Source organism: Coturnix japonica, chromosome 11 (assembly GCF_001577835.2).
Source record: "Coturnix japonica isolate 7356 chromosome 11, Coturnix japonica 2.1, whole genome shotgun sequence".
Taxonomy (NCBI): Eukaryota; Metazoa; Chordata; class Aves; order Galliformes; family Phasianidae; genus Coturnix; species Coturnix japonica.
The window spans coordinates 306,572-332,595 of NC_029526.1; the positions used below are offsets into that span (position 1 = coordinate 306,572).

At 42.0% G+C, this 26,024-nt stretch overlaps 1 protein-coding gene across 4 annotated transcripts in view; it reads right to left on the bottom strand.

Annotated features, from left to right (window-relative positions):
• Nucleotides 1-477: 477 nt before the first annotated feature.
• CBFB (core-binding factor subunit beta) overlaps nucleotides 478-26,024 on the bottom strand; it is a 40,640-nt gene continuing 15,093 nt past the window's right edge. For 3 of the 4 annotated variants that reach the window (XM_015873849.2, XM_015873847.2, XM_015873850.2), the window contains 3 exons: nucleotides 19,847-19,963; nucleotides 15,294-15,389; nucleotides 478-2,637 (listed from right to left, as the gene is read on the bottom strand). In XM_015873849.2, coding sequence (XP_015729335.1) covers nucleotides 2,569-2,637; nucleotides 15,294-15,389; nucleotides 19,847-19,963 — 282 coding nt within the window. In that variant the 3' untranslated portion in view covers nucleotides 478-2,568. Of the gene's footprint in view, nucleotides 2,638-15,262; nucleotides 15,390-19,846; nucleotides 19,964-26,024 lie in introns of all 4 variants that reach the window. The other variant, XM_015873848.2, reaches the window with a different exon arrangement.

Genomic DNA, 26,024 nt, shown 5'->3' on the forward strand with positions numbered 1-26,024 from the left:
CCTGAGCAGCTGCGAGCTGTGCAGCAGCTGATGAATATGCATGCCCTTGGATTTGCATTTTGTTGCAGAGTGGACAGCACAGGAGGCAAATGAGTTACAAGAAGCGTCACCCATGCAAATGCACCACTGCTGTAACTTTGCACTGTAATTCTCATCCTCGAAACCACTTTCATAACTCACTTATTTGCATTGGAAATGTCCTAACAAAATAGTGTACTTTAAGTAAATCGGCCCCGCTTCAGGGCAGACAGGGTGGACTCCGGCAATGCCCCTGCAATAAAGCAGGGATGGGGCACCACCAGCTCTCTGTGCAGCCTGTGCCACTGCCTCACTGCTCTGACTGTAAAGAACCTCTAACCTAGCTCCCCTCTTCAGTGGGATCCCACTTCCCTATGCCCTATCCCAGAAGACCCCAATGAAGAGCTCACTGCTCCTGCTGGAGCCCCCCGGTGTCAGAAAGGAGCTCACAACAACTCATTTCGCTACACAGAAGTTTATTATGAAAGTTGAACGTACAACACAAAAGGTAGCGAAAGCGATCCTGTAGCTTAAGGCAACTCTTGCAGGAGATGAATCCGAGAAAGATGATGCAACTTTAGTTTAAATAGAAATTATGAAAAATATCAAATTGCATCAATAACTTAAAATGCACTTTAAAAAGTCTTGGCTAACCAGCAGAGGGAAGGGCTGTCATCTTAATGCCAGCATTAAGATATCAGAAGCAGCAGAATGCTAAATGATAGGGAAGGTTGTGTATTTACACCGAGATGGCAACGTTAATAGCTGATAGCATCATTTCCTGTGTACTCATGGCTTAAAACCACTGCCTGAAACGTTAGGAAAAGCCTTATAAAATAGATCTTCAGGCTACGCCATCACAGAGGGTGGAGGATGCCCAGGGCTGGGGCACACGGTGCAGAAACACCTCAGCAACATTTCTTTGGGGAGGAAGAGCCAAAGGGACAAGTGGGCACAGCACATCGCAGAGGTGAGTCACGTTCCAGTTGGAATATTGGAATATTTATACGGGATGGCATTCTCACAGTGTGCAGTTACTGACATGAAGTGAATGTTAAACACTCGCCTGGTTCACATACAAGGGTTCTCCTTCATGCTGACATCTGTGTACATTTCCACAAGCCCTCTTTTACATTGGTTGCATCACCATTAATGAGGAACGGAGTTATCTTACAGAAGTTAATACAGATTTAGCTGCTCTTATCATACAGCGCTTCTGCCTTTGGAATCACCAACAACACAATGAGATTAGATCACCTATGTTAACGCTGCCAAATGACTCCACGTTTCCAATCAATTTTCTTCAAATATCAGATGGATGCAAAGAAAAACATGGCACAGAACTCTTCCCCCCCACACCTGAAGAAAGGAAGGAAATCCACACAAATCAGCTCTCCCCAGTGATACCCTGTCAGCAGACACAGCACTCACTGCGGCATGGCCTCTATTTGCACACAATTTAATGGAAGCGTTCTATGCAGGGTCTGAGGTTTTCTGCACGCAGCCCCATCTCAGCCCCTCACCATTGGGACAGCTTTACAAAAAGCATAAGATACAAAATATACTCGAAGCAGCCATCTTGACATCATTCCATACACATCACCTCGGCAGCCCATCGCCTCCATTCCCAGTCTGCTGCTGGGTCAAACCATAGAGTTGCAGTATCCCTTCCTAAGCACTGTTTAAAGAAATCCCTGAATAAAGCAGAAGCCAGCCTGCGACTTCCCATGAGTTTCAGTAGGGTACCATTATACAGCGGTACCAGAACCACCCCAACTCACTGAACACAATGCAAGGCAGATTTGGGGGTAGAACGCACTCGTGTGAAAATATGGATTTTCAGATTTGATCATTTAAAAAGCGGAACAGATGCACTTTGGAAGAATACTGCAACTGTAAGGCTGACGGGCCAGCAGTGTGAAACCCAACCCCAACAGCACTGATTCACTGGGCTCAGCTTGGAAGTAACGCCAAATAATGTCAGCAGTTTTGAAGGTCTCGCGAATGTAGAAAGAAATTGAAAAGAAAGATAAGAACGTGTATCTAAAATAAAGCAGGAGCACGAGAGAGACAATCAGAACTCCAAAAGCCCATATTAAAAAAATTAAGCTTGGAATGCATTGGCTTCCAGCAGTTTACAAAAAAAAACAAAAAAAACAAACAAACAAAAAAAAACAGAAACAAAAGAAGTTTTTAATCTGTAATATCTTGACCTATTTTTAAGTGACAATTTTTATTACAGTCGAGAGAAAAAAAACAAAATGTTTGTATAGCTGCATAAGTTTCCATTTCACTAAAATAGTGCCAACAAAAATACGTTTGCATAGAAAAACAAAATCTCAAATTGCCACTGGCTACATGCTTTAACATGGGAAATGCAGGTATCGTAACAAACATAGTGCAAACCATGGCAGGTCACGGTGGCTCTGACTGCCGCAGGTCAGGAAACAGACCATAATATACCCAGTTATCACAGTTTCTGGTCTTTATTCAATCCTTTGCTAAGTAGAAGCAATGCATGTTGCAGACCCATGGCATTGCTGATGCTGATTAACGTAGTTTGAGATCGTCACCGCTTCCTAGGTTGGATCCAGGACTAGGGTCTTGTTGTCTTCTTGCCTGCATTAATAAATACACATTTAGGATTAAAAAAAAAATAATAATAATGACCCATAAATCATTAGTTTGTTTAATAAACACTTTGAACACGTGTCAAAAAAACAAATAGTTTTAAGCCAGAAACTGCATTTCAAGCTTAACCTACAGGCTAACAAACATTCTTATACTTTCCAGTACATATATGTTCTATTTCATGTACCTGTGAAGTCAGCAATAATATAAAACTTAAGAAAACTTTGGTGCTGATGACTGAATTGATGTATTTTAAAAAAGTAACATCATCTCTCCTTTAAATTAGGAGAGATTTTGACACAGCTTGAATGGAGAGCAACTTAAAGAGGAAATTCAGGATGGTCAGTATCAATCAGTGCTTGTAAGAAACACTTACCTGCTCTCTCTGCCTGGCAAACACACACACACACAGTTAGCATCTCCACTTCTCCCAGAACAACAATCCCCACAGACACATTGTGGATCACAAGTGTGCAGTGTTTCCTCTGAGGCAATGAGGACCTGACCTCCACCCACCAGGAAGGTTTGCAGCAGAGCACAGCAGAGAAGGAGCCCCTGCTGCCCCTACCAGAGACCTTACTGTGGGTGAGACCGCATCACTTCTTCTGCAGCTGAACACTATGAACCTTCTCCGTTTCAAAGGCATAACCCCAGGATTCTGAGTTTTCCCTGCACACAAGCAGGATGCTTTAAAGCAGCAAACATAAATGCAAGTAAATACTTACAAAGCCATTCAGAGACTTCAATTTTAAGGCAGTGCTTTGGTTCTAGGAACACTCACTCTATCCTAGCCGTGCTTTACAATGCTTTAGTACCAACACTTGGGTGCCATGCTCACGAGGTGCACAGCTGGCCTGCAGCTATCAGTTCAACCCCAGCAGCAGCAGGGCTGTGCTCGTAGCTGCTGGCAGTCATTGCTGCAGGGAGCCCCACAAGCTGCACTGACCACAGCGAGTTGCCAAACGCAGGCTTTCAGCATTGCATTCTCAAATGAAAAGAAAAAGATAAAAAACCAAAGGCTGAAACAAACAGTGCTCTGACAAAGGAGTGACGTCTCTCTCCCTCGGAAAGCCTCCCATGTGTTGGTGCAAGGCGAGCACAGCCCAAACACAGGCAGCACCACCGCAGCCGCTCGCAGTCTGAGCAGTCCCCAAGTTCCCACGGTGCCACTGAACAATGTGAGCAGCTCAGCCAGCCAGTGACTAACGGTGACACGACGCTGCTCTGCTGCTCCCAGCCCTTCTGAGTCACACTTACTGACACAGAGGAAGCCTTCCCGCCAGCAGCGGTTACCCCAGCTCACAGCACGCTGCTTGTTCCTCCCCTGCTCGGCTGCGGGTGGCTGCCAGCCCCAAGCCCTTCAGCCACTGCCAACACCAGCTCTCTAATGCATGCAGCTCTTTCCATGCTCGCTTCTCCCTCCCTCTCTCCTCGGGCTGACTTTGTGCTGCCAGCACAACTGGCCAGCTTCAGCCATGAGGGAAAGGAGAAGCCCTGCTTTCTTCTTCCATTGAAATACTGAAGCAACGTTTTCCTTTGCTACGCAATAATCCCATTCTGATGCACAAAGTTCATTGAATCCATTCCCATACTCATCAGCACGTTTCCAGAAGATATTCCCTCCTGACCTTCTTGGTGGTCACTCTGCCATTACTGCTTTGGAAGCATGGTTGTCATTTGGAATACCACAGATAGCACCTACTGCACTTACATATCCAGTATGGAAACCAGACTGATGCAGGATTTTAGTTATTCAGCGGTCAGATCATCCTCTCACTCTGCTCTATTGATGCTTCCCTCAGTCAGTATGACCAGCAGTGTGGTGCTCCTACATGCAGAGCAGCCCCAAAAGCAGCAGCCAGCATTGCCGCTGGTGCACAAACCCGGACTTCTCAGTTATGCGAGTGATCACATTAAAACGAGTGGGTGTCATCACGTACAGTGCAGGAGTTTCTAAATCCTGACGGCATGTTCCTTCCAGCTACTGAAGGACACCGCAAATAGTTCTCTTTGTACAGGTGCAGAATTGCAGAAGAATTGAGATTTTCACATTTGTAAACCCAAATCATTCAGTTTTGCCTATCAGCATAACCATGGAAAAGTTAATGACAAAGAACCCCACACTTCTATTTCTTTTTCTTCCAGAGAAAACTCAACTGTAATGATGGTAAAAGTTTTCCTGAACACACAGCAACTGTTATGCATTTCTGAACAGACACTTCTGCACTGAGAGCTGTATTAAAACTAACAAAGGAACAGCAGTTCCACTTTGCACATCCTTCTCCCATTGACCAGACTGCACCAAGATTTCTTCTGGTTCCAACTGCTCCCCATGTCTTGTAAGAAGAAGCAAAGTCAGATGCTCGTTAAGGAACTGCCAAAATCTCAGTGGTACCCATCCAGTTCATTACTGGTTTTGTACTCACCCACTTTTCACACTTAATGGAGAAAAAGCCATCGAGTTCATTCCTGCTGTTTCCCTGCTTTAAAAGCAACAGAGCTGCTTTTTCAGAAAAGAAACCAAATGCACAGTAATTTTATTGTCAAACTGCAGCACAGACTCCAAGGTAAGGGCATATGGTTGCATTTACGCACTGCCGAAAGTGGCCTTTTCTTTCAGAACATATGAAAGAATTCACATGATTCATGAGATCACTGCTACTTGTAGGGCTTGCAGAAGCCACTACTGAACGGCTGCCAGATCTGCCCTTTAGTGATATGCAGGAGGCATGACAAATCACCCTTAAACGTACTGAAAGCACTCGCTGCAGTATTTCATAGGAAGCATATGTGGATAAAGGTGTAGTCTGCATTTTAGAAAGTGGGGTTTACTCCTTTGTGATGGAATGACAGCTGCCTCCCACCCAGGAGCTCTCATTTACTCGTGTGGCACAAACATGCAGGAGCACAAACATAGAACACGCTTGTTCTGCCAGTCACTGTTCCATGCCAGTGCAGAGCACAGAACACAGCCCCTGTGGCAGCACTCAATGTGCTGAGAGCATCGCTCATGGATGCATCTGAAAATTAAAACCATCGGTGAAGAGCAGGAGAAATCCTCCTGCGTGCAGACAGTGAGGACACAGCAGAGCATCAGGAATCAGGTGGTATTTCTGACCACTGATAAAGGGTAAAAAACAGCTTTCACAGGAATGCCACAAGAGTTCTTAGTGCTCATTTGTGGCAGGAATGTGACCACCAGTGTGGGAGTCATCGGGTGGTTCTGCTCAGTTTGTCACAGGAAGACAGAGGTTCCTTCTAGAGATGTAAAAACGGGAATTTCCAGAACTTTCAGCACAGATAATGAATCCCCTGAATCACAGTTTTTGCTTTAACTTTTGAAATACACACCTTATGAAGCCATGCAGAAGCACCTCTATGAAGAATGAGCTCAGGTTCCCAAAGACTAAGGGGACCTGCTTCAATTAAAAGAGATGCATCTATCTTTGCCATTAGGAAGCAAAGCGCCCTACCATGAGTCATGCACAGTGAGTCACGAAAAAACAGGAGTTATCCATCTTACCTCAGTGTATTTCATTTTTCAGTCAAATGCTGATTTTAAGTTGGAAGGAGGATTACTTTTAATGTTATTCAGCTGTCACTTTGTGAAACAGTCAACTGTAAATAGTACACGCATCCCATCACAGTTGTGACCCTCCTGAAACTGAATGAATTTTAACCAATACTGGCAGCTTCTTTCCAAACATCCCAAAACTGAATAGTTAATGTGATGGACATCGGGAGTTTCAATACCCCAAAACACTCAGCTTTCAGCACATGAAGCCATGCAAATCTTCTGTAACGCTTCAGCATATATTATAGAAATTATAACTGGCCACAAGCCATTTCAAGCCTGTAAAGCAGTAGACAGCTTGATGACCAACCAAAAGAACTGCAGGAATGCATTTGGAAAAAACACTAACCAAATAAGAAACAAACAAAATATTGCAAAACCTCCTGTAACATTCTAGTCTAGATATATTCATACTGAATTCATGGGCTGATGAAACGGGGGGATAACAGACAAGATTGAAGCTACTGAGAATCATTTTGACTTGATAAACAAAGGCAAATATCCATGGCAAGGAGTATCCACACTGATGCTCTAACACCAATGCTCTCTTCAACTGTGCATGTACAAAATCTTCCAAAGCCCACGTATAAAGTGATCAGTATGGGCTGAAAGTCATTCTGAGAATGTGATGCAGTAGTAATTTTTTTCTTCTTAGTAAGTGAGATAGCTTGAAGTCATCATCATCTCAGAATGGTGACTCTTTTGGACAGCAATTGTGCTGGAGCATTCACTGCTGTCACTGGGGCACACTTGGGTAAAACAGATGTTGGCATTGTGGCAGTTCAAGAGGAAGACAAGCAGCTCCATCAGCTGCCAGCACAGAGCAGCATCCCCCTCCAACCATCTGACCCAGCCCCATGCTACGCTGGTCACATTTTCAACACTGTCAATAAAACTCTTCAACCTGTGTTTGTGTGTCTGTAAACACACTCTATTCATGAAAACAATGGAAAAATGCAACTAAACACTCCTGCCATTCCTATTAACACCAACCTTATTAGTTTCCACATGTAACACCCCTTACCATTCTGTTGGCCTGAAACCACATAGCAAACCCTGTGGCAGCTCCTCAGACGTGACTTGTCAAAAGTACATGCATTGGGTGGGAGTCACTTTCAAGAGCAATCTGTACACTGAGATTCCTCTCTCCATTGGGCATTCCAACTCTGAAGCTTCTCAGACAGAGCTCTAGGACATACTTGATACCACCACCAACCTCTACCACAAGTTCAGTAAGAGAAGATAATGCAGTCCCATTATGTGACAACAGTTCTGAGAAAGCAGAAATGGAAAAGTTGGAAGTAAATTTAGGAAGGATGGACAGGGCTGCCATGAGGAAGGGCCTCACTTTCTATGAATTACTTAAAACAAGTGGTCAAAAATCAAGGACCTCTGATTTCATGTTAGGCGGTGTAATCACCAGCAGGATTATCGGCATGGCACATGGACTTGGGACACTGGTGGAGGGTAGGGAGGAAAAGGAAGACAGCTTGAAGAAGGGCTGCCACAAATAGTGGCCAAAATAAGCTCTTTCCACAGACAACTCCACTGCAATTCCTTAATTGCCTTCTGGCAGATCCATGCTGCTGAAGCAGACAGAGCAGATGCATTATGTGCCTTGGCATCTATCATCTATAATTTACTAAATAAGTGAAAGATCAAGCTATGTTACGAAAAACTAAACAGCGAACATTTGGATTCTCTTAGAAGGACTGTCAACCTTCTGAAAAGGATTAAAAAAAACTGAGAATACATTGCAGATACTTTTCAAAAAAGCTTACAACCACAGGGGAAAAAAGAAAGAAAGAAAAAAAACACCCAAACAACCAAGTGAAAGCAAAGACAGCAATACTTAGAAAAATGACCGGTTACAATCAAGCAAGAAACAGAAGGCTGTCCTCCGTGCTGCTGCTTAATAGCAGCTCCTCCCCTGCCGACATGCACCAGGTTTCACTGTTGGCCACAACTCCATTTCTAGTACAATCAGCTGTACCATACAGTACTCAAAAGAAGAGTGGGGGACGGGAAGCTCTCAGAATTCAAGTCAGCAAACCCAGGCCAATACAAAACACTAAGAACTGCATTTGATATATTACAGACCTTCTTTGGTCACAGAGTCTGAGGGAGCACCCTGTATGATACAGGTCTGAGGGGCTTCACTTCAGCCACAGCAGCAAGAGGATCCCTTCACCACTACAAATCACATCTGTAAGCTGCTGGAAATCAGGAGGGTACATGTCTTTCCTTGCATTCCCAGCAGGTGTAGGTATCAGCGTGGGATGTGGTGGCCTATCTCCAGCCTCAAAGCAGCTTGATTTGCTGGCTGTAATGCCCACTGTGCTGATTCCTCTTTACATCAACCTGGGAGGAGAAAGACCTTTCTTAACTACACCAAACACCATTTTAATTAATCAAACTAAAGAAAACACTTTTAAATTTGGTAGGAGATCTGGATGGTTGGCTGAAGTCCTTAAAGAACAATTTGCAAACCCTAAACTCAATTATTATTAGTTTTAATTGCATCCATTTTCACTGCTTTTTCAGCTCACTGAAAGTCAAAACACGGTTTTCTTGACAAAACCTCCAGATTAGAACCATTTACCATCCACCTCAGGCAGGATTCCATTCCAAGCTGCAAAACCACACCAACCGTGCACGATTTGGTTACCAATTCCCAATGCACCCTCCTGCCTGAGATCACTGTTTTCTTTTTAATCTTTGCTTAAAAGTTATCACAAAGCCGGAGATTTCAGTACACTACAATGGTAACCAGACTAAAATTACAAGCTGATAAAGGAAAAAGCATGTGAACAGATGAAGCTTGTAAGAGCTAAGTAGAGACCAGATAAATTTTAACTTCCATAGGGAAGCTTGAAAAAGGCTTGGAACGCTTCCTTTTAGGCAGCATTGTTTGAAGGCTGGTACAGAAGTTATAAATTTATAATTAATATTGACTGCCTCTAGACCATATCCCTCTGTTGCTCAGCCCCTTTCTAGCCCTCATTGACTGAAATAAGATGCTTATATTACAGTATTCCCTGATTTGCAAGATCGACCTCCTCTGTACTATATCTAGCATTGATTCCGTACGGCACAAACAGTTTTGTAAAAAGTGCTTTGGAATGCACATGTCAGAAAAAACAATCTGCTGGTCAGAAGTCGTGACACAATGTGGCCATTCCACCCCACAGTGCTCACAGCACACAGCCCTCCTGGGCAGCACACGTCTGCACACCAGCCTTAATATTTTCCACTCAATTATGCAATATGCATCCAGAACATACATACATATCATATCTCCACACACCCTTAGACTGCACTACCTACTGCGTACAGAGAAGTAACAGTTCGGATTTCATCCATGCCCAAAAAACTTTATTAATGTTTAGAGTACTTTCATCTCATTTTTTGTCATTTTGGACAGTACTTACAATGGGAAGTAAATAAGCACAATTCAGATTTTTCAAGGGGAGAAAAAAAAACCTCAAGTCAGAATTTGCCAAGAAACAAATAGAAAAAGAAACCAACAAGCACGTTATATTTTTGCTGAAGCAAATTATGCTTGACCAAAATACCTACTGCTAAGGCATTTGTTTGCACTGATAGTCTCATATTAAATTTCCTTTTCCTTAAGAAGGGAAAATAATTTCACGGCTTAGAACCCTGGAAGAAAACCAGCCCTCCTACCTCACTTTGTTTCAGTTCTGAACTGTTTGTATTTCTTTAATAAAATATCGTATTTTATTTACAAAGCTCACAACTTGAGCACAATTCAATGAATACCCCTCATTTCAGCTCCTAATCCCCATCACACAGCGGTCAACATGCACATACCCATCACAGGGCTGAATATTTAGAGTTTTGTGACAGTTTTTATTTCATTTTAAATTTTAGGTGATTTCTGTCTACTGAAAGAAACAACTAAAAGCTTTAAAGCTATTTCTTCCCTCAGCAAAACATGAAGGTTTTTAAAAATGAGAAATTTCTGCAGTTTCCTAAAATGGTTCTGCTTTGCCATTAGTGTCATTTATATTTAGCACAAGACCACAAACAGACACACTGCTGGGCTGCTGTGTGCAGGGAAGAGCAGCGCACCCTGCCTCTTTCCTTGCAGTGTCGCTAAAATGAAAAGCATGGCAGCAACGTGCACAACACAAAATAGAAAAATGGTGCATTTCCAAAATGCCTGGTGAGCAAATTGTGTTGGAAAAATGAGAACGGATCCAACCCAGTCCCAAATAAAGCAATCCACAGAACATGATCAGCTGAGCACAAGAGTAAGAGTAGAACAAACTGCACTCAGATTAACTTTGCTTCCATTTTAAAGCCATGGTTTGTCCGTGCAAAACAAACCTTCACAAAAAGCACCTGCAAACATAACAGAAATATCCTCCTCTCGTTACTTTGCTGGGAATCCACTGCTTCCTACTCTCGACTCCAGTGCACAGCCCCCACCCCACTGCCCTCCTGGGCTGAGCGTGGTTCTGAGCAGCTGCTGCTTCTGATCTCACCAACTGGGGGTTGCTGAAACCTCCCTAAGTCATTCTGGACAGCATAGCAAAGTTTGTGCCGTGTTACTACAGTCAGAATGCAGAATAAAAAGCCAAGTTTTTACTGGAAGTTTCAGGCATTTCTAGGCAGCAGCCTCATAGTAATTTCCACAGAACACCTCTTATCGTGACCCCTACTCTGGTTATTCATGCTGAAACCACACCGACAGAAGAACATGCATCAGCTCTCTCAGCCAAGAAAAAGGGATAAAGAAACGTGTCTGCCTCACTGCCATTCCTCCTCCCTTCCTTCTCTTATTAGTTTGGCTGAGGGAAACAAAGCACAGATATTTCCAGTTCATGTATCTGATGTGGTGCTTGGTTCGAGAAAGCAAGGTCAGCCTTGGTAGGAAATCACTAGAGAGGGTAAGTTTGCAACGTAGCTTCATGGAACATCATACAATTATTTATTTGTAAATAATATACCATATATATGCTTTATCTGGGGATAAGGTCCTTCTTCACATGTATCATTAAACATTTACTGTCTGAGCATTCCAATGCTTTTGTGAAAACCATCAGAGTACATTATTAATCTTGAAGGCATTAATTAAAAACACTCACTGACTTCTAAAGCATCTCTGAAACAGAGGAGCTCTGAGTGCAGTGAGGTGGGATTTATAGTATCTGATACGACCAACCTACATACACTGACACGAAGCAAAGCCATCTTATATTCAAAATTGAAACATGCCAGAAGTATAACAGGACACATTTCAACTAGGATAAACCTAAAGCAAATTGTTTGAATCCACTCTCACTCAACAGCACAACACCTCACTCATGTTGGGACAAATGCTGTAACTGGACCAAAACAGCCACTATTGGAAAAACTGAGCATGACCTACCAGCCACAACCAGCCCTTTCCACACTAAAACATGGATCTGTTGTGCTACAGATGTGAAGCCATCAGTAGGAAGCACACTACACGACAAAAGGAGGGCAAACAAACTTCCGAGCACACTGAGGGGTGAGCCTGGTTTGGTTTTGTTTTTTTGTTTTGTATTTATGAATATGAGAGGAAACAATTAAAATTAGAAAAGTAATTATTCCTAAGTTGTTACTCACTTGCTATTTTTCCCCTATTCAAAGTCTCACCATCCCAACTTGGAACAATTTACTACCCCTACTCAAATGATTCAAGAAGCTTCGCTGGGATCACTCCTAGGCAAGAATATACAACTTTTTTAAAAAACTCTACAGTGAGCCTTAAGAGCAGGGATTTTTTTTTTTCCCCCCTACAGAAAGCTTTATAAATAAGGAATTGAATCTGATCACTTTCAGATGCTGCCAGGCTTTGGACGGATGAATGTTTCCAAAGAGCTGGCACGTCTGTTTAGGATAGGAGTGGGTGGAATACTGCAGGATTCTCCTTCCCTCCCCCAGCGACGCAGAATCTGGTCTCTATTAAGCTGAAATGCCTTTAATTCTACAGTAGGAAATCTGCTTTTTGCAGACAGTGTTGCAATTCCTAAAGTAATCCTTAATGCTGATGAGATCCTGTTCCAAGTCTTGTACTTTCAAGTTGTACTGTCCATGCCACGCTTAGCAGGAAAGAAAAATCTGAAGTTTTATTAAGAGCGAAACATGTAATGTTACAAAGTCTGTGCTGTAGGGAGCATATCAAATCAAAATTCACTCAGCGTGCTTAGAATCCACCACTTCTAACTGCCCTGTAAAAACCCTCAAGTGCCATCTCTGCACTGCAACCAAAGACACAATTGGACCTATTGAAACCGCGTGCAATATTTTGTAACTGTCAAGCCGCGTTTCCAAGTCAATCAACACTGTGAGCATAGGAAAAATCAGGAAAATACAACATGAAGGCAGTTACGCCTTCCTTTCTATTCAGACTTCTATGATGATCACAAGCTCTTCATTTAAGTGCTTCCTAATTAAGGTTCATTTGATTCTGCCTGAATGTTGCATTACAATACAACTGCCGTGAAAGTCAGGCAAACAGTGCCTGACTTGGAAACGTGACTCCTCCAGAGGAATGCATTGTAAGTTTATACCCTAACCCCCAGATTCTGATTTTCGTGCAATCTGTAGGTTCAGAGCGCTTATACACATTAAACATGCACAGTAATATAAAAAAATAAATAAGTGAAGCACACATAACAAAATGTGTTGCAATTACTGAAAAGGCATCTGTATTTGACATCACAAATTAACTCTGAATCTGGAACCTTTTCATTCTGCTTAAACACACTTCCAGATATCCATTTGTCCTTTTCTTCCTTTCTGTAGGTGATCTATGCCACTGCTTCAGAGATGAGACAATGGCTATTTTTATTTTAAGAAAAAAAATGGGTACTGGCAGCTAATAACGACATCATTTAATAACAACTGCTCGCTGTCCTATTAAGGAGAGAGACAATTTTCAGGAGTTATTGGATCCAGCTCCTGCAGCTGGCTAAGGATGTTTGTTTCTTACTGTCACAAGCTTTGATGTCCCTTATGAAGACCCAGATGCTTGATATTACCTCAATCTCACAGTTAGCTGAAAGTTTCTGGGCATTTTAGCTGCAAATAAGGGGTTTGTACACTGGAAGAATCAAACCCCACAGAACTGAAAAAACAGTAAAAAACCAACCCTGACCTTGAAGCATTTTGTTAGCACAGTAACAGGAATGGATAAGAAGGGGATAGTAAAGCTTGATGTAAAAGATGCAATAAGGCTGGCCTTTGAGTTCCTACAATACAGTTAAAATTAAGGCAAGCTGTCTCTGATCTCTACAGTCAGTTTTAAGATTCTACCTTCCTTTTGAAGTCACAGTTTCTGGTGATGATGCAACAGAAACAAAAATGATCCAGGTTGTCCAGATATTCCAAGGATTCAGGGGCACACAGGCTTCAAAGGCAAGGATTTGATCTTTGCACAGCTGACATTTGACCTGGCCATGTCAGTGTCAGCAAGAACAACTCCAGCAATCTCTTCCAAGTTGATAGGCATTATTCTCTGAGTCTCTCTCCCCTTCTCACTGTCATGCTCAGTGTCTTCCATTGTCATTTGGAAGAAAAAGGTCTGTTTAACCACCTCAGCTATCAGCAAAGAAGCCAGAAGAAAAGCAGCTTAGCAATAACAAAGTTTTCTAAAAACATGAGGAGTAGCAGATTGGCCATGTTTGCTCACATCAAAAAAGGGGTGGCTGCAGGCAAGGAGGCAGCTGTCCCCCTCTACTCTGTGCTTGTGAGGCCCCACCTGCTGTACTGCACCGAAGCCTGGAGTCCTCAGAACAAGTAGGCATGGAGTTGTTGAAGCAGGTCCAGAGAACATGAAGATGATCAAAGGGCAGGAGAACCTTTCCTATGAAGATAGGTTGAGGCAGCTGGGCCTTCCAGTACTTGGGAAGGGAACTTATAAATAAGAGGGAGACCAACTTTTTACCCTGTCTTATAGCAACAGGATAAGTGGAAACAGTTTTAAATTAAAACAGGAGAGATTTAGATCAGATGCTACGAGGAAATTCTTTATGCAAGGGGTGGTGAGGGCCTGGCCCAGACTGCTCAGCAAAGCTGAGGATGATCCATCCCTAGAGATGCCCAAAGCCAGGCTGGATGGGCACTCGGGTAGCCTGGGCTGATGGATGGCAACTAGCCTACAACAGGGAGTGCTAACTACACGATTTTCAATGTGCCTTCCAACTCAAGCCATCTTAGCATTCAGGTCAGACCGTACTGATTAAACAGGGAGTAAGAAATAAAGTTAGTAAGGGAGACAAATTCAAACTCCTTCAGTTTCATCCCTTGTCTCTGGTTGACCTACAGTCTGTCTTAACTTGCCAACTTTCCTTATGTATCACTCATCCTCTTACAGCTCCTGTCTTTCTAACATCTTAGAGCAGCTGGTTTCCATTCCCTTTTCTGGCTCCTCTTTTCTTAATCCCAGTAATTTCTGCTCTAATAAAAAAAAGATTTAAGACTGTGGGGCCCTAAAGATGCAAAGCACAGGGTAGCGAGAACCATAGCAGTAAAATGGAGGAGGGGAGTAAGAATCCCCATCATTAAGAACCAGTGAGAGGAAAAGAAAGCATGACCTGTAGAAGAAAGCAGACTGCAGCATGTGATTAAGGTCAGTGGTAATGTTTCCCATAACATGAAATATCCAGCTACAAAATAGTCTGCCAGCATTTCCCCAGGTTTCTTCTGCGTTCATGGGAGATGAACAGAGTGAAAGATGCCCCCACGTCTGCCAGAGATGTGGCAGCTCTGCAAACAAGTACAGCCTTACAGCTCAAGTACCCACAAAACAAGGTCATCTACAAAGAGGAATGAAAGGCCAGAAATCAGAATTCCCGACAAGACTTCAGACATTTGCAACTGTTTGGTTTTGTCTTGTTTTTGGTTGGTTTTTTTTTTTTTAAGAAAAGTTGGAAGCAACACATTTTGTAATTTACACATGACAAAATCAGACAACAAATAAAATCCACAACGTTATACACAGAAATTAATAAAAACAATCTTAAGTTTTGGGAAAGTACTAACCAGTTACTGACAGCAGCTGTGAAACCCTCACCTCCATTTCCTCCCGATGAGACCTGTCTCTGTCTTCGAATTCGCGGGTTCTTCTTCGAGCTTCTTCAAAGGCTTGTTGTGCCAGTGCATCCTCCTGCTACCAAACCACATGACACAAAGCGACACAAAAGGTTACCCTCATTTCCATCTGATGAACCTTTAGGGATCGCTTGACAGCAAAGATGAGCATGTCTTACAGAACCAGCTAGATCACAGATTGGTTCTAGCAACTGCTAACTGTAAGGTAAGGAATTACTACTTACCTTCATCATTACAGCAGAGGTAGCCAGAGCTACAGTGCAACTATAAGCGTTACTTAAATACATTTTCAAAGGAAAATGGCTTGTCAGAAGTTATTTTAAATGCAGTGAAGTTTTCTGAAAGCCAGGAATTCTCAGAAGTTAGATGAAAGTGGCAATGTATGTTATTTCCCCACAAAAGACATTCTGAAGACAATACTCACAGATACACTGAAAGAGTTCATTAGCATCACAACTTATAGAACAGCAATTTAATTACTTTCCATTTAGAAATTTACATCCAAGTTACAGACCAATTAAATCCTCAGTTTCATCAAAAGCTGCTGAAGGTGCCCCAATATGAACATTTATTTACAAGCCTTACATATTTAAATAATCTAAATTGAGCTGAAAAACATGAAGCAGAAACTATTCCACTGCTTTTAATTATACACGCACATGCAATGTAGAGGAAGCCTTTAGTTTTTCATCAACCACGTTGCTTCTTTTTTAAGGGCAGATTATGCATGAAAATACCTTTAATAAACTAACAATATCAAGAAGACACTAAGAGATAAACAGCATTACTTCTCTCTCCTCATAACATTCCAGCTATAATTACTGCAAACGCTGCTCATCATTCCCAAGTACACTCGTTATTTTCAAGCCAACAGTTCACCTAAAAGTAAAAAAATCTAACCTTGACTGCTGGAGGACAAAAACATTGTGAGAAACCAACTAAATGTTAATACACCAAGGGGCTAAGGGCATAAATTTTTTAATTTCAGTTCAAACATCTTTAGTGTGAGAGAACGTTAAATTGCTTTTTTTGCCCACGGCACCATCACACTCCCTTGAAGGCACTCTGTGAACTGATGTGAGTGAGTGCCCCTCGTGGCCTAGCACAGTTAGAGACAAACAGCTGCCAGTCAATAACTACGCCCAGGTCCCTGGAAAGCTGCACTCAAAAGGCAAACTTTAAAGCTGCCTATAAGAGAAGCCTGACTTATTTTTAAAAGCAGAACTCAGCCCTTTATAGTTACCTTAATGTTCATGCAGGGTGTAGCAACTGAGGTGTCATAGTAAAAGGTAATTTTGTTCTTAGTAGTGCAGAAGAGATAAAATACAAGATAGGTTTTTCTCTCTGATGGTCGCAGAGAAGCTGCCTCATTCCTGGTGTACAGCAGCTACATACAGTTACCCTCTCGCTTTTGGGGGAACAGACCTAAACGAAAGCAGATTTTTCTGCACGAGATTTTTGCATTTTACCACCATTTGAAGTGGTCATGTAATAAAAAGCCAGCACAGCCTCAGTCAGGAGACCTTTTAAGCATGGTTGTAAACCAAAAAAAAAAGCTAAGTTAGAATTTCAGAGAAGAATCAGTTTGTTGACATCCAGAATGAACATGTGCTGACAGCTGAAACACTGTTTTATTAATGTTGAATGAAAGGGAAAAAAAAAGAATCAGAATGCAACTTTAAGTTAATATATAATATATATATATATATATATATATATATATATATATATATATATTTATTTTTTTTTAAAAGATCCTGCTTTGGCCTCTAAGATATACTGCAAGAGAAACTAAGCTTCTCTGAAACTCAAACAACAAGAATTTAACTATCTTTTTTCAAACGTCAGCCAAATTTGGTAATTACAGTCCAGCAAATTTGGAGGTAGGAAACCCAATCATCCATCTGCCCTAGTTTTATTGAGGAGCAGCACATCTGACAGGAGTCCATTAATGAAAAGAATTAGCAAAACATGAATCATATCAGTACAAGAATGGAGCAAAACAGCCCCTCAGCCAGGGAAACAAAAGCGAGGCTTACTCACACCCCAAAGTACCCAATACTAGAGCCCAGCAGGTCAAACCTTTATAAGAACAATTTCAACTACAGAAGGTACACAGAAAGAATGTTGTATTACAGAAGACACACAAAAGTACTGAAGACAAAAACAGTCTTTAAATGAGGCTCCAGGCAAACAGCAAACTCAGGGATACTGAAGTGCTGGATGGAGAAGGTACCCAAGCACTGTGTTAGTCCAACAGAAGGCTGAACAAAGTAGCTGGAAATAAGGCCCCAGTAACAGAAGACAAGGCTGCTTAAGAGGAAGATATTAATTTGCTGTGAATTAAATAGAATGAACAGTAGCTTAAAAGTTACAACTGAAGTACTTTATTGTCCACGTGGCCTTCCCTCCTGAGACTTTTTTTTACCTGCTGAAGGATAGAATTTCAAAACTGTGGCAACAAGAAGAAAACGTATCTGATCCCAGCACTAGTAAGAAGTGGTAAGAGACAGGAAAATGCAAGAGCACTACAGTGCTATACAAGCGAGCCTTCCCAAAACCAGCATTAAATTAAAACACGTTTAAGAAAGGAAGCACATGACAGATAAAGGAAAAGGGAAACAAAACAATGCAAAAAGATTTACAATACTAACAAACACAGACCAATATAATTGACATATCACCTTTTAAATTCTTATTGTTTTTTTTTTCCTCTAACTTGCACTTAAACATAAACTTAACTGCTGGTGCTCAGAAGCAAAAATTGAAAATAGATTATGCACTTGGAATCAAATGTAAATATGTCTCTTTAAATACATAAGTGCATAGTATCTCCAGCTCAGCACCCTGAACTTAAAACAGAAGAAAGCACCGACAACTGAGAGCATGTGTAAATTCCCTCTCAAAAAATAAACAACAAATCACATGCTTAGTGCACAAATATCCCCTGAAGACACCTGTAAAACATTACTCCACATTGTTAAGATAGTGTACATATCAGAAAGCCAAAATAATCCTAGAACATGCAAAATCACGAAATTAGAAGAACGGAACCCAAAGGTCACTTGACCCTTCCTGGTCTTTCAGGAGCTATCTGGTTTTGGAGAAGAGTGACACTATCAGCTCCTGAGCACAAAGCCCAGTCAGTTGCCTTAGCTCAGTCACACGACTTAGCACCATGTACCAAGTATAACAGGCATGGACCAAGGCATTTATTCTTGTGCAGTCCTCAGGAGACTGTATCGGACTGTAACATGCAAGACAGTGGAGTTCTAATCCATGTCATTACAGAAGCTACTGGCTTTTTTAAAAAGAAAACACTGGTGTAACAAGAGCCCAGCTGTCCAAAATGCTGACTCTCAGCCCTGGAAGAATTGAGTGTGCAGCTAACGGCACCATTCAAGGAAAATTTGGCTCCGTGGCTTTTCTTGCAGATAAACAAGAGGTGGAAGGGCTATTCTCAGATTAGGCTGCCACTGATTCTGGGCATCTTGAAGACACAGTCACAGAGCTGTGACTATTTCAAAGACACTATTTTGACACGCAGTACTTGTATTTAAGGCAGAACACATTCATGAGAATATGATCTAATGTACAAATTGTTTTTTTAAGTCTGAGGGAGGTGAGGCTCCACAAAGCTTGCAATTACACATCTCCACACAAAGACTCATTTGAATACTTCCAGCTTTTGAATGGAGACAAATTAATCAATATGCCCTCCAGTTCTGCACATGAGCAATAGAGAAGTGCTATTTGCATTTCAGTAGAATTACAAGGTTCCTACTTGTTAAAGAGTGACCAATTGTGGCTATGACTAAAAGGAAAACCCCAAGGATGGCTGAGAAGGAGATGCAGAGGGGAACAGACGAGGTCTGTCTTAAGTCTGACTAAATTAGGGAACTCTACAGACATACAAGTGAAGCTTATCTAAGTAACACGCACTTAAAAATTGATTTTCTCTGAGTCTACTCTTGTTCTCGTGCACATTCAGCTGCTAGAAAAAGTCACTTCAGCATAGGAAGTCAGCAGATGGAAAGTAAGTTTCTCAAAAGCTGTTATGGGAAAAAAAAAGCCCCATTCCTGGTACCCTTCCCCCACCCTGTACCTCTCTTGTTTTTTTCCCCTCTCCATCATGGAACAAAACAAAAAGGCTACTCTGACAAAAAAAAGAAAAAAGGTAATCAGCTCGAAAAGACTTGCCAGTTAAGTTGTTTCAATCCACACTAATAGCTTCTCAAATACTTTCAGATTTATTACCTTGTAGCATAGTAACAGTCCTAAGAAGCATCACAAAGTTGTAATCTCCAGTTTATTCCTACTCCCAGCGCTTTGCTCTGATTACAACACCGGTTTAGCTACAACCATCTATTTCTGAACTTCTGTTTTCTTTGCAATCTGTACACTAATTGAAAGCTGAAAGCATACAAATTAGGACATGCAATTGTTACCTGACTGCATGTTTTCCCTCAAGAGGAAGAACATCCAAGGCACAGCAGCTTAGGCAGGCTGTCTTACCTGTGCTCTCTCCTCATCAAATTCCAGGCAGCCCATACCATCCAGTCTCTGTAGATCTATCCAGCCTTTCCAGATTACACAGACACCATTGAGAATCATAGGTGCCTTCAAGTACACCTGAAATAAAAGCAAAACATTTGCTATACATTTAAAAGCATTACACTCATGCCTGCGCAATGAAAATCGTCATGCAAAAAGCTTCTGTCTATATTCTTAGAACATCCAAGCCAACTGGTAACATGACACTCCACTTAACAGCTTCTCCTCCCCTCCTTTCCAAGAACTCATTATAATCAAATGAACGCTGTAACTCCCGTCTGCAACACTGGATGGAATAAATTTGAGCTGTGTTCTCATTCTAAAAACTGGCATGCGCCAGAATTTGGTTAGAATTCCATTACTGCTTTCAAACCAAAGTAACTGCTTCTCTTGTCAGCTTACCTTCATGCCACAAGCAGAGCGGCACGCTGCCAGACAGTAAAGATCCTTTGCAGCACATTTAAATGGTTGAATGAGTACGCTCTCCTCCACCCAGAAACCACTGCATTTTACTGCACATCTGAGTTTTTTCAATCAGGACCAAGTACCAGTTTCAGCCCTTAACTTTGCAAGCCAAAATTCAGTGAAATCCATTATATGTGCACACCATTCTAAAAATAATAGTCCTCCCTTCTGTACACCAGCATTTGTGAAAGGCTTTTCAAATGCAGCAACACCAGATGATCGAAACCCACCTCTGGCTTCAATTTGCACAGTGCCCTGAACAGCAGCAAGAACAGTGCACAAGCAAAACGCCCTACTAGATAACAGAAGATGATACAGCAATTTAAAATAGAAGCATTTCCCCTTCTAAAGACCAGAGATTATCTCCACACAGGAAATTTAAAAAGAAGCAAAAACAACACTAAACAAGTTTAACACCTTCCATTTAATAAGATCAGTCTTACAGAAAGAATGAAAAACAAACCAAAAGCAACTCTTGTAGCTAAATTACCCAAATCATGAAGGAAAAATAATAATAATATCAGCCTCTAGTGGTTATTTCAGCCTAATTGGCAAGTCATACCACTCACAAAATAGAAGTTTGTCCATGTTGAATTGCCAGAGAGGCAAAGCATGCTCACAGGCCAGAACTATACAGCTAACAACACGAACACTAGCGGAAGAAAGGCAAGAGAAAAACAACACAAATCCAACTGACAAACAAGTAATGTTACTTGCAAAAAAGAACCAAGATTTGCTCACTGAGCTTAGTCTTTACAACTTGCCATATCTCAGTACAAACCAACATACACTAGAAGTTTCAATTAATACAGTGCACAGTAGCTCAATCATGATGAATCATTTCAGTCATACCAAATACAACATTACTCCCTTCCGGCAGTCTTCACTCATTTATCCCACAGGCAATAAATGATGTGCATACCATCAATTTAAGTGATACGTTTAATTGGTTCAGAAGTGGATGGTTAAAGAGGCTATTAGAATCAAGTATCATTCTCTTCCAAGAGGGTAGAACCATTCAAAAAGGAAAAAGTGCCCAAAATCTGACAAGGGATCTGTAAAATTGGGGTAAAAAATTGTCACTGCAACCCCTACAAGTCAAAGGGCAAAAGGATGGAGCACAGCCCTACTGAAAAGGACCTGGGGATACTGGTGGGTGGCACCTGGACATGAAGCAGCAGTGTGCCCTCACACTCAGAAAGCCATTTGTACCCTGGGCTGCATCCAAAGCAGAGCAGCCAGCAGGGGAAAGAGAGGATGTGCCCCTCTGCTCTGCACTGTGAGACCTCACCTGGAGCACTGCATCCGGATGGGGAGTGCTCAGTACAGAAAGACCTGATAGAGTGCATCCAAAGGAGGGCCACAAAAATGATCCAAGGGATGGAACATCTCCCTATGGGGACATGCTAAGAGCTTGGGCTGTGCAGCATGGAAAAGCAAAGGCTGCAGGGAGACCTGAGAGAAGCCTGTCAGTATCTAAATAAGCTAAAGAAAGAAGGGGATGACCAAGGAAGAAGTTCTTTACAGTCAGGGTGGTGAGGCAGTGGCACAGGCTGCACACAGAGCTGGTGGTGCCTCATCCCTGCAGACAGCCAAGGTCAGGGAACGGGGCTGTGAGCACTGATGGAGCTGTGGGTGTCCCTGCTCAGTGCAGGGAGTGGGAACAGACAGCTTGCTTATCTGTGTAGGAACCTTATGCCGGCACTGACTGCCACAGAATCCTAGAATTACCAAAGTAGGAAAAGACCTCCAAGATCATCTAGTCCAACCATGTTTCAGCAGCACTTGTTCTGCACCCTGGTCCCTGCAGATGTCAGTGCACAACGTGCCCAGCTGTAGGTATCACAGTGCACACAGTAGGAAGGTCAGATGCAGCTGCTGAGGGCTTGGTACTTTAAAACCAATGCCTTAAGTTAAGCATCACCTCCTGGAGGATGAGCAGTGCTGAAAATGCTGTGAAAGTCATCAGAAGTCAATGGGGGACGTAAGGGAAACAAGTTTGCGGAGCTGATGTGATTGCTAATGCCTATTATCAGCTCCAGACACACGGACCAGCATCCAAGCTGATAAAGCAGCTCACGAAATACCAGAATGCAGCCTGACCCTTCATGATATGGCATCAGGTACTCTGCTCCTCAATCAGAGCCCTTCAACCACTGGTTTCAGTAGGCTTTCATTCCTACCAGCACCAAAACACAGATAATAAACATTTTTCACTCTGAAAGGGTGAATTTCCTAACAAGCCATTTGAGTTTTGAAGTTAACATATAATCATTGAAATTCAGTATAATTCACACTGAAAGCCACATGTGCTTATGCAGGAACTTTTCTCTCATTAAAACACATAATAAAGCAAACTGGCGCTTTTTCCTTTATTGTAGAGAAAGGAATTTAGACTCCTTTTCCCCCTCTCCTCTTTCTGGGGAATGGAAACCACCTAAGACTGGAGCCAAAACCGTTTAACCACATATTTCCTTCTTCTCAGATAAAGCCATGCTGGTTCCCTTTCAATTTCCGAACTTAACAGAATATTAATATATTACTGCCCTCGTCTACGATCACAGGATGGTAGCACACCCCAAAAGCCAGCACAAAGTTATCTTTTAAGAACTTTCAGAATTCTCTATTTTGAAAATTGCCTTAAGACAACCACAGTAAGACAGCAAAGGAAAAAGCCACCTGATTTCTATAAAGACCCTGATTTTTCCCTTAGTCCAACTGAGCTATAAAACTTGGATTAAAACCAGATAAAAGGATGACTTTGTTAGAATAACTCTTTCAAGGTTTCATTGCTAACCCCAGATTAACTGCATTTATATAATCACATAAACCATCCTCAACCCATCTGGTGCTTTCCCTAGCATCACTCAGAAGCCAGACTTGTAAGAAGCTGCCTACTAGATTTTGAGCCATAGGTAAACTGCCACATATTGAAATCTGTACTTTTTGTTACTTTATGCCAGATGAGGTTTTTTTTTTTATTCAGGTGGCTGTTATGCAAATCTTCATTTCACTTCAAACCAGATTTTCCACTTCCAACTCCCACTATAAATCACTGTAATGTTACAAAAATATATATTCTAACAAGAAAAGCAGACACACTACTTTCATGTCGAAAACAGGTTCTCAGTGTTAGAACGAACACGCTGCTTGCTGACTGAGCAACAAGCAAGAGTAAACACACTTATCTCCTGGCACACTATCTGGCCTGAGGATGAATGACACCACACACACCTCGAAGATGCCACACTGCTCTGCAGGGCCCAAAGCAGCTGAGCTGTGTTTGTGCTTTCCTGACCCACCAGCAGCCCTCTGTGCCACACCTTCATGCATAATATCTCACTTTCCATACCCTTTGAGCTATTCAGCATTATTCCTCTTTATCTGCATTTAAATAACAAGCTCCCTCCTTCAATTCTGAGTTTAAAAAAAAACAACTAATAGGCAGGGGCTTGGCTCATGTCACACTATGTGTTTGTATTTTAAAGGCCAGACTTGACTTGAATATAGTGAAGCAGGCAAAAAAAAAAAAAAAAAAAAAAAAAAAAAACCAGAAAGAAAAACACTGTTTTAGTTTACCTCAGTTTCACATCCTATTTTTGTCCTCTAGTAAATCCTTATCTCACAGCAGCAGGGTACTGAAGTGATGTGATGCAGATACACTATCTGAACGCCCCATCCACACATCCTGCAGTTACAGAAGCCCTCCTTCTCCCTACAGCAACTGAGCCATTTCCTCCTGCAGAGGTGCATGCAGCTCTCACTGCCTGCTGACTGCAATCCCAGCAGCCACAGACACTGAGAGGACAGAGCTCACCCCCAGGAAACACCAGCCCCCAGCAAAGCAGTGCTGCTCACCCCCCTTTCTGATCCCCCAGCAGCCCTCATTCAGAAGATGCCTGGCTCTGAGTCACCCCTGCCCCATCACACTGCCTGCCTCCCATGCCAGCCACTACAGATACTCCAGTTTTGATCCCACGCTCCCCTGAATCATGTCCCACTTTTAAATATGATGTTGCTGCAGTTCAAATATAGGGAACACTGACTGTTAAGAAAGAAACTACCATAAACATTTACTCCGAGTGACAAAGATGCCAAAGCAGTCAAGTCTAACCTCATCACCTCAGCTTCTCACTACCCGATCCCTGCACACTGCTATGAGGAAATTATCTATTCAAACAGGAAATTCTACATTTGGTATCTGCCTTTAACAGAAGTCTCAAAGGAGTGTGTATACAGTGCCATAAACACAATGCTGTAGTCCTGGCGGACCCCTCCCCAGCCACCACCACCACCCCCCTGGAGGCTTCCCCAAGCTGGACCCAGCCAAGGGGCAGAGCATGGGGAGAAACATGCTATGAAATTAAAGGGAAAGAAAGAAAATCTCTGAAATCTAGCAACAGAATATACACACTAAAATCCTGAGTTACTTAGGGAAGAAGAATAGTTCTAATGACTATAGACTAATTAGTCTACAGATGACTTAACTAGATTAGTTAAGTCTAGATGACTTTAGAACTAGATTAGTTAAGAACTACTGAAGTTACAGTGAAAGCTGAAAACTCCACACAAGGCTTCATGCAACACTTAAAACACAACTTACAGCATCAAAAAGAAACTGTTGTAAAATAACCAAGAATGCATTTATTAGGTTCTGTCATTTCAATAAATAAATATTAATACAGAACAATTACCTATTCAATTCTGAAATTAAAGCCTTGTAGCGCAACTTTAACTGCGGCTGAAGAGTAAGAAGCAGGAGGAAAGAATCACACTTAGTCTGTCACACTCCTGGTGATTTCCTTTTGTTCATCACCTCACCACAGACTCAAAGAGCTCATACTAGTCAGCAAGTACAGACCAGTCCTTACACCTCTCATGCCTCAAAGCATCTGATTCTCATGCCTTTAAACATAAAAACGTTCAGGCTATTTTGAAAGCTACATCTTGAGACAGCTTCCCCTCCACAAACACAAGGTTTTATTGAAGTCTAAACTTGGCACACACAACACTTCAAGTAGAATATCTTTGCAAGCAGTTTGTTAAGAGGCCTTTAAGACTGAGAAACTTGAGGTCTGTTGTAAAGCTTGTGATATTGTTTGGAAAAAGCCCTTCCCAACTCCTTCATTTTCCTGAGTTACCTCCAGCAGACAAACAATGCAAGTTGCCAGGTATCAGTTTTTACAGGCCACAAGAAGAACTTATGGAAAGCTTATCCTGAAAAATGAAATAGGGCTGCTCTATTTCATCAGCTACGACAGAGGTCAATTCCTCAAGCAAAATAACATGAAGAAAGCACTCCGCTTGCTAAGAGTCTTGATCTAAACTGCTGCACTTCAAAAATAAAATAAAATACATTTCTAATGCAGCTACAATGCTTTAATGTCACAAAAGCAGTGGAAATGCAAGTGCTCTGACTGTCAGAAACAAATGATCCTTAAGAATTAGCTGCAATATGAACTATCCCACGGATTGCAAACAGAATAGTAAGAGAAGCAAGAGAAAAGTAACAATAGCTGCACCCAGAGCTCACTAATAACTACTATTTGCAGGGCTGCACTGCGTAAAGCAGTTAGATGTGCCATCTTACCAGATGATGTGTACATCTTACCCAGGAACAACAGAAGCATTTACAGCAGGAAGGGTTTGGACAACAAGCAGCAACTCTGACAGC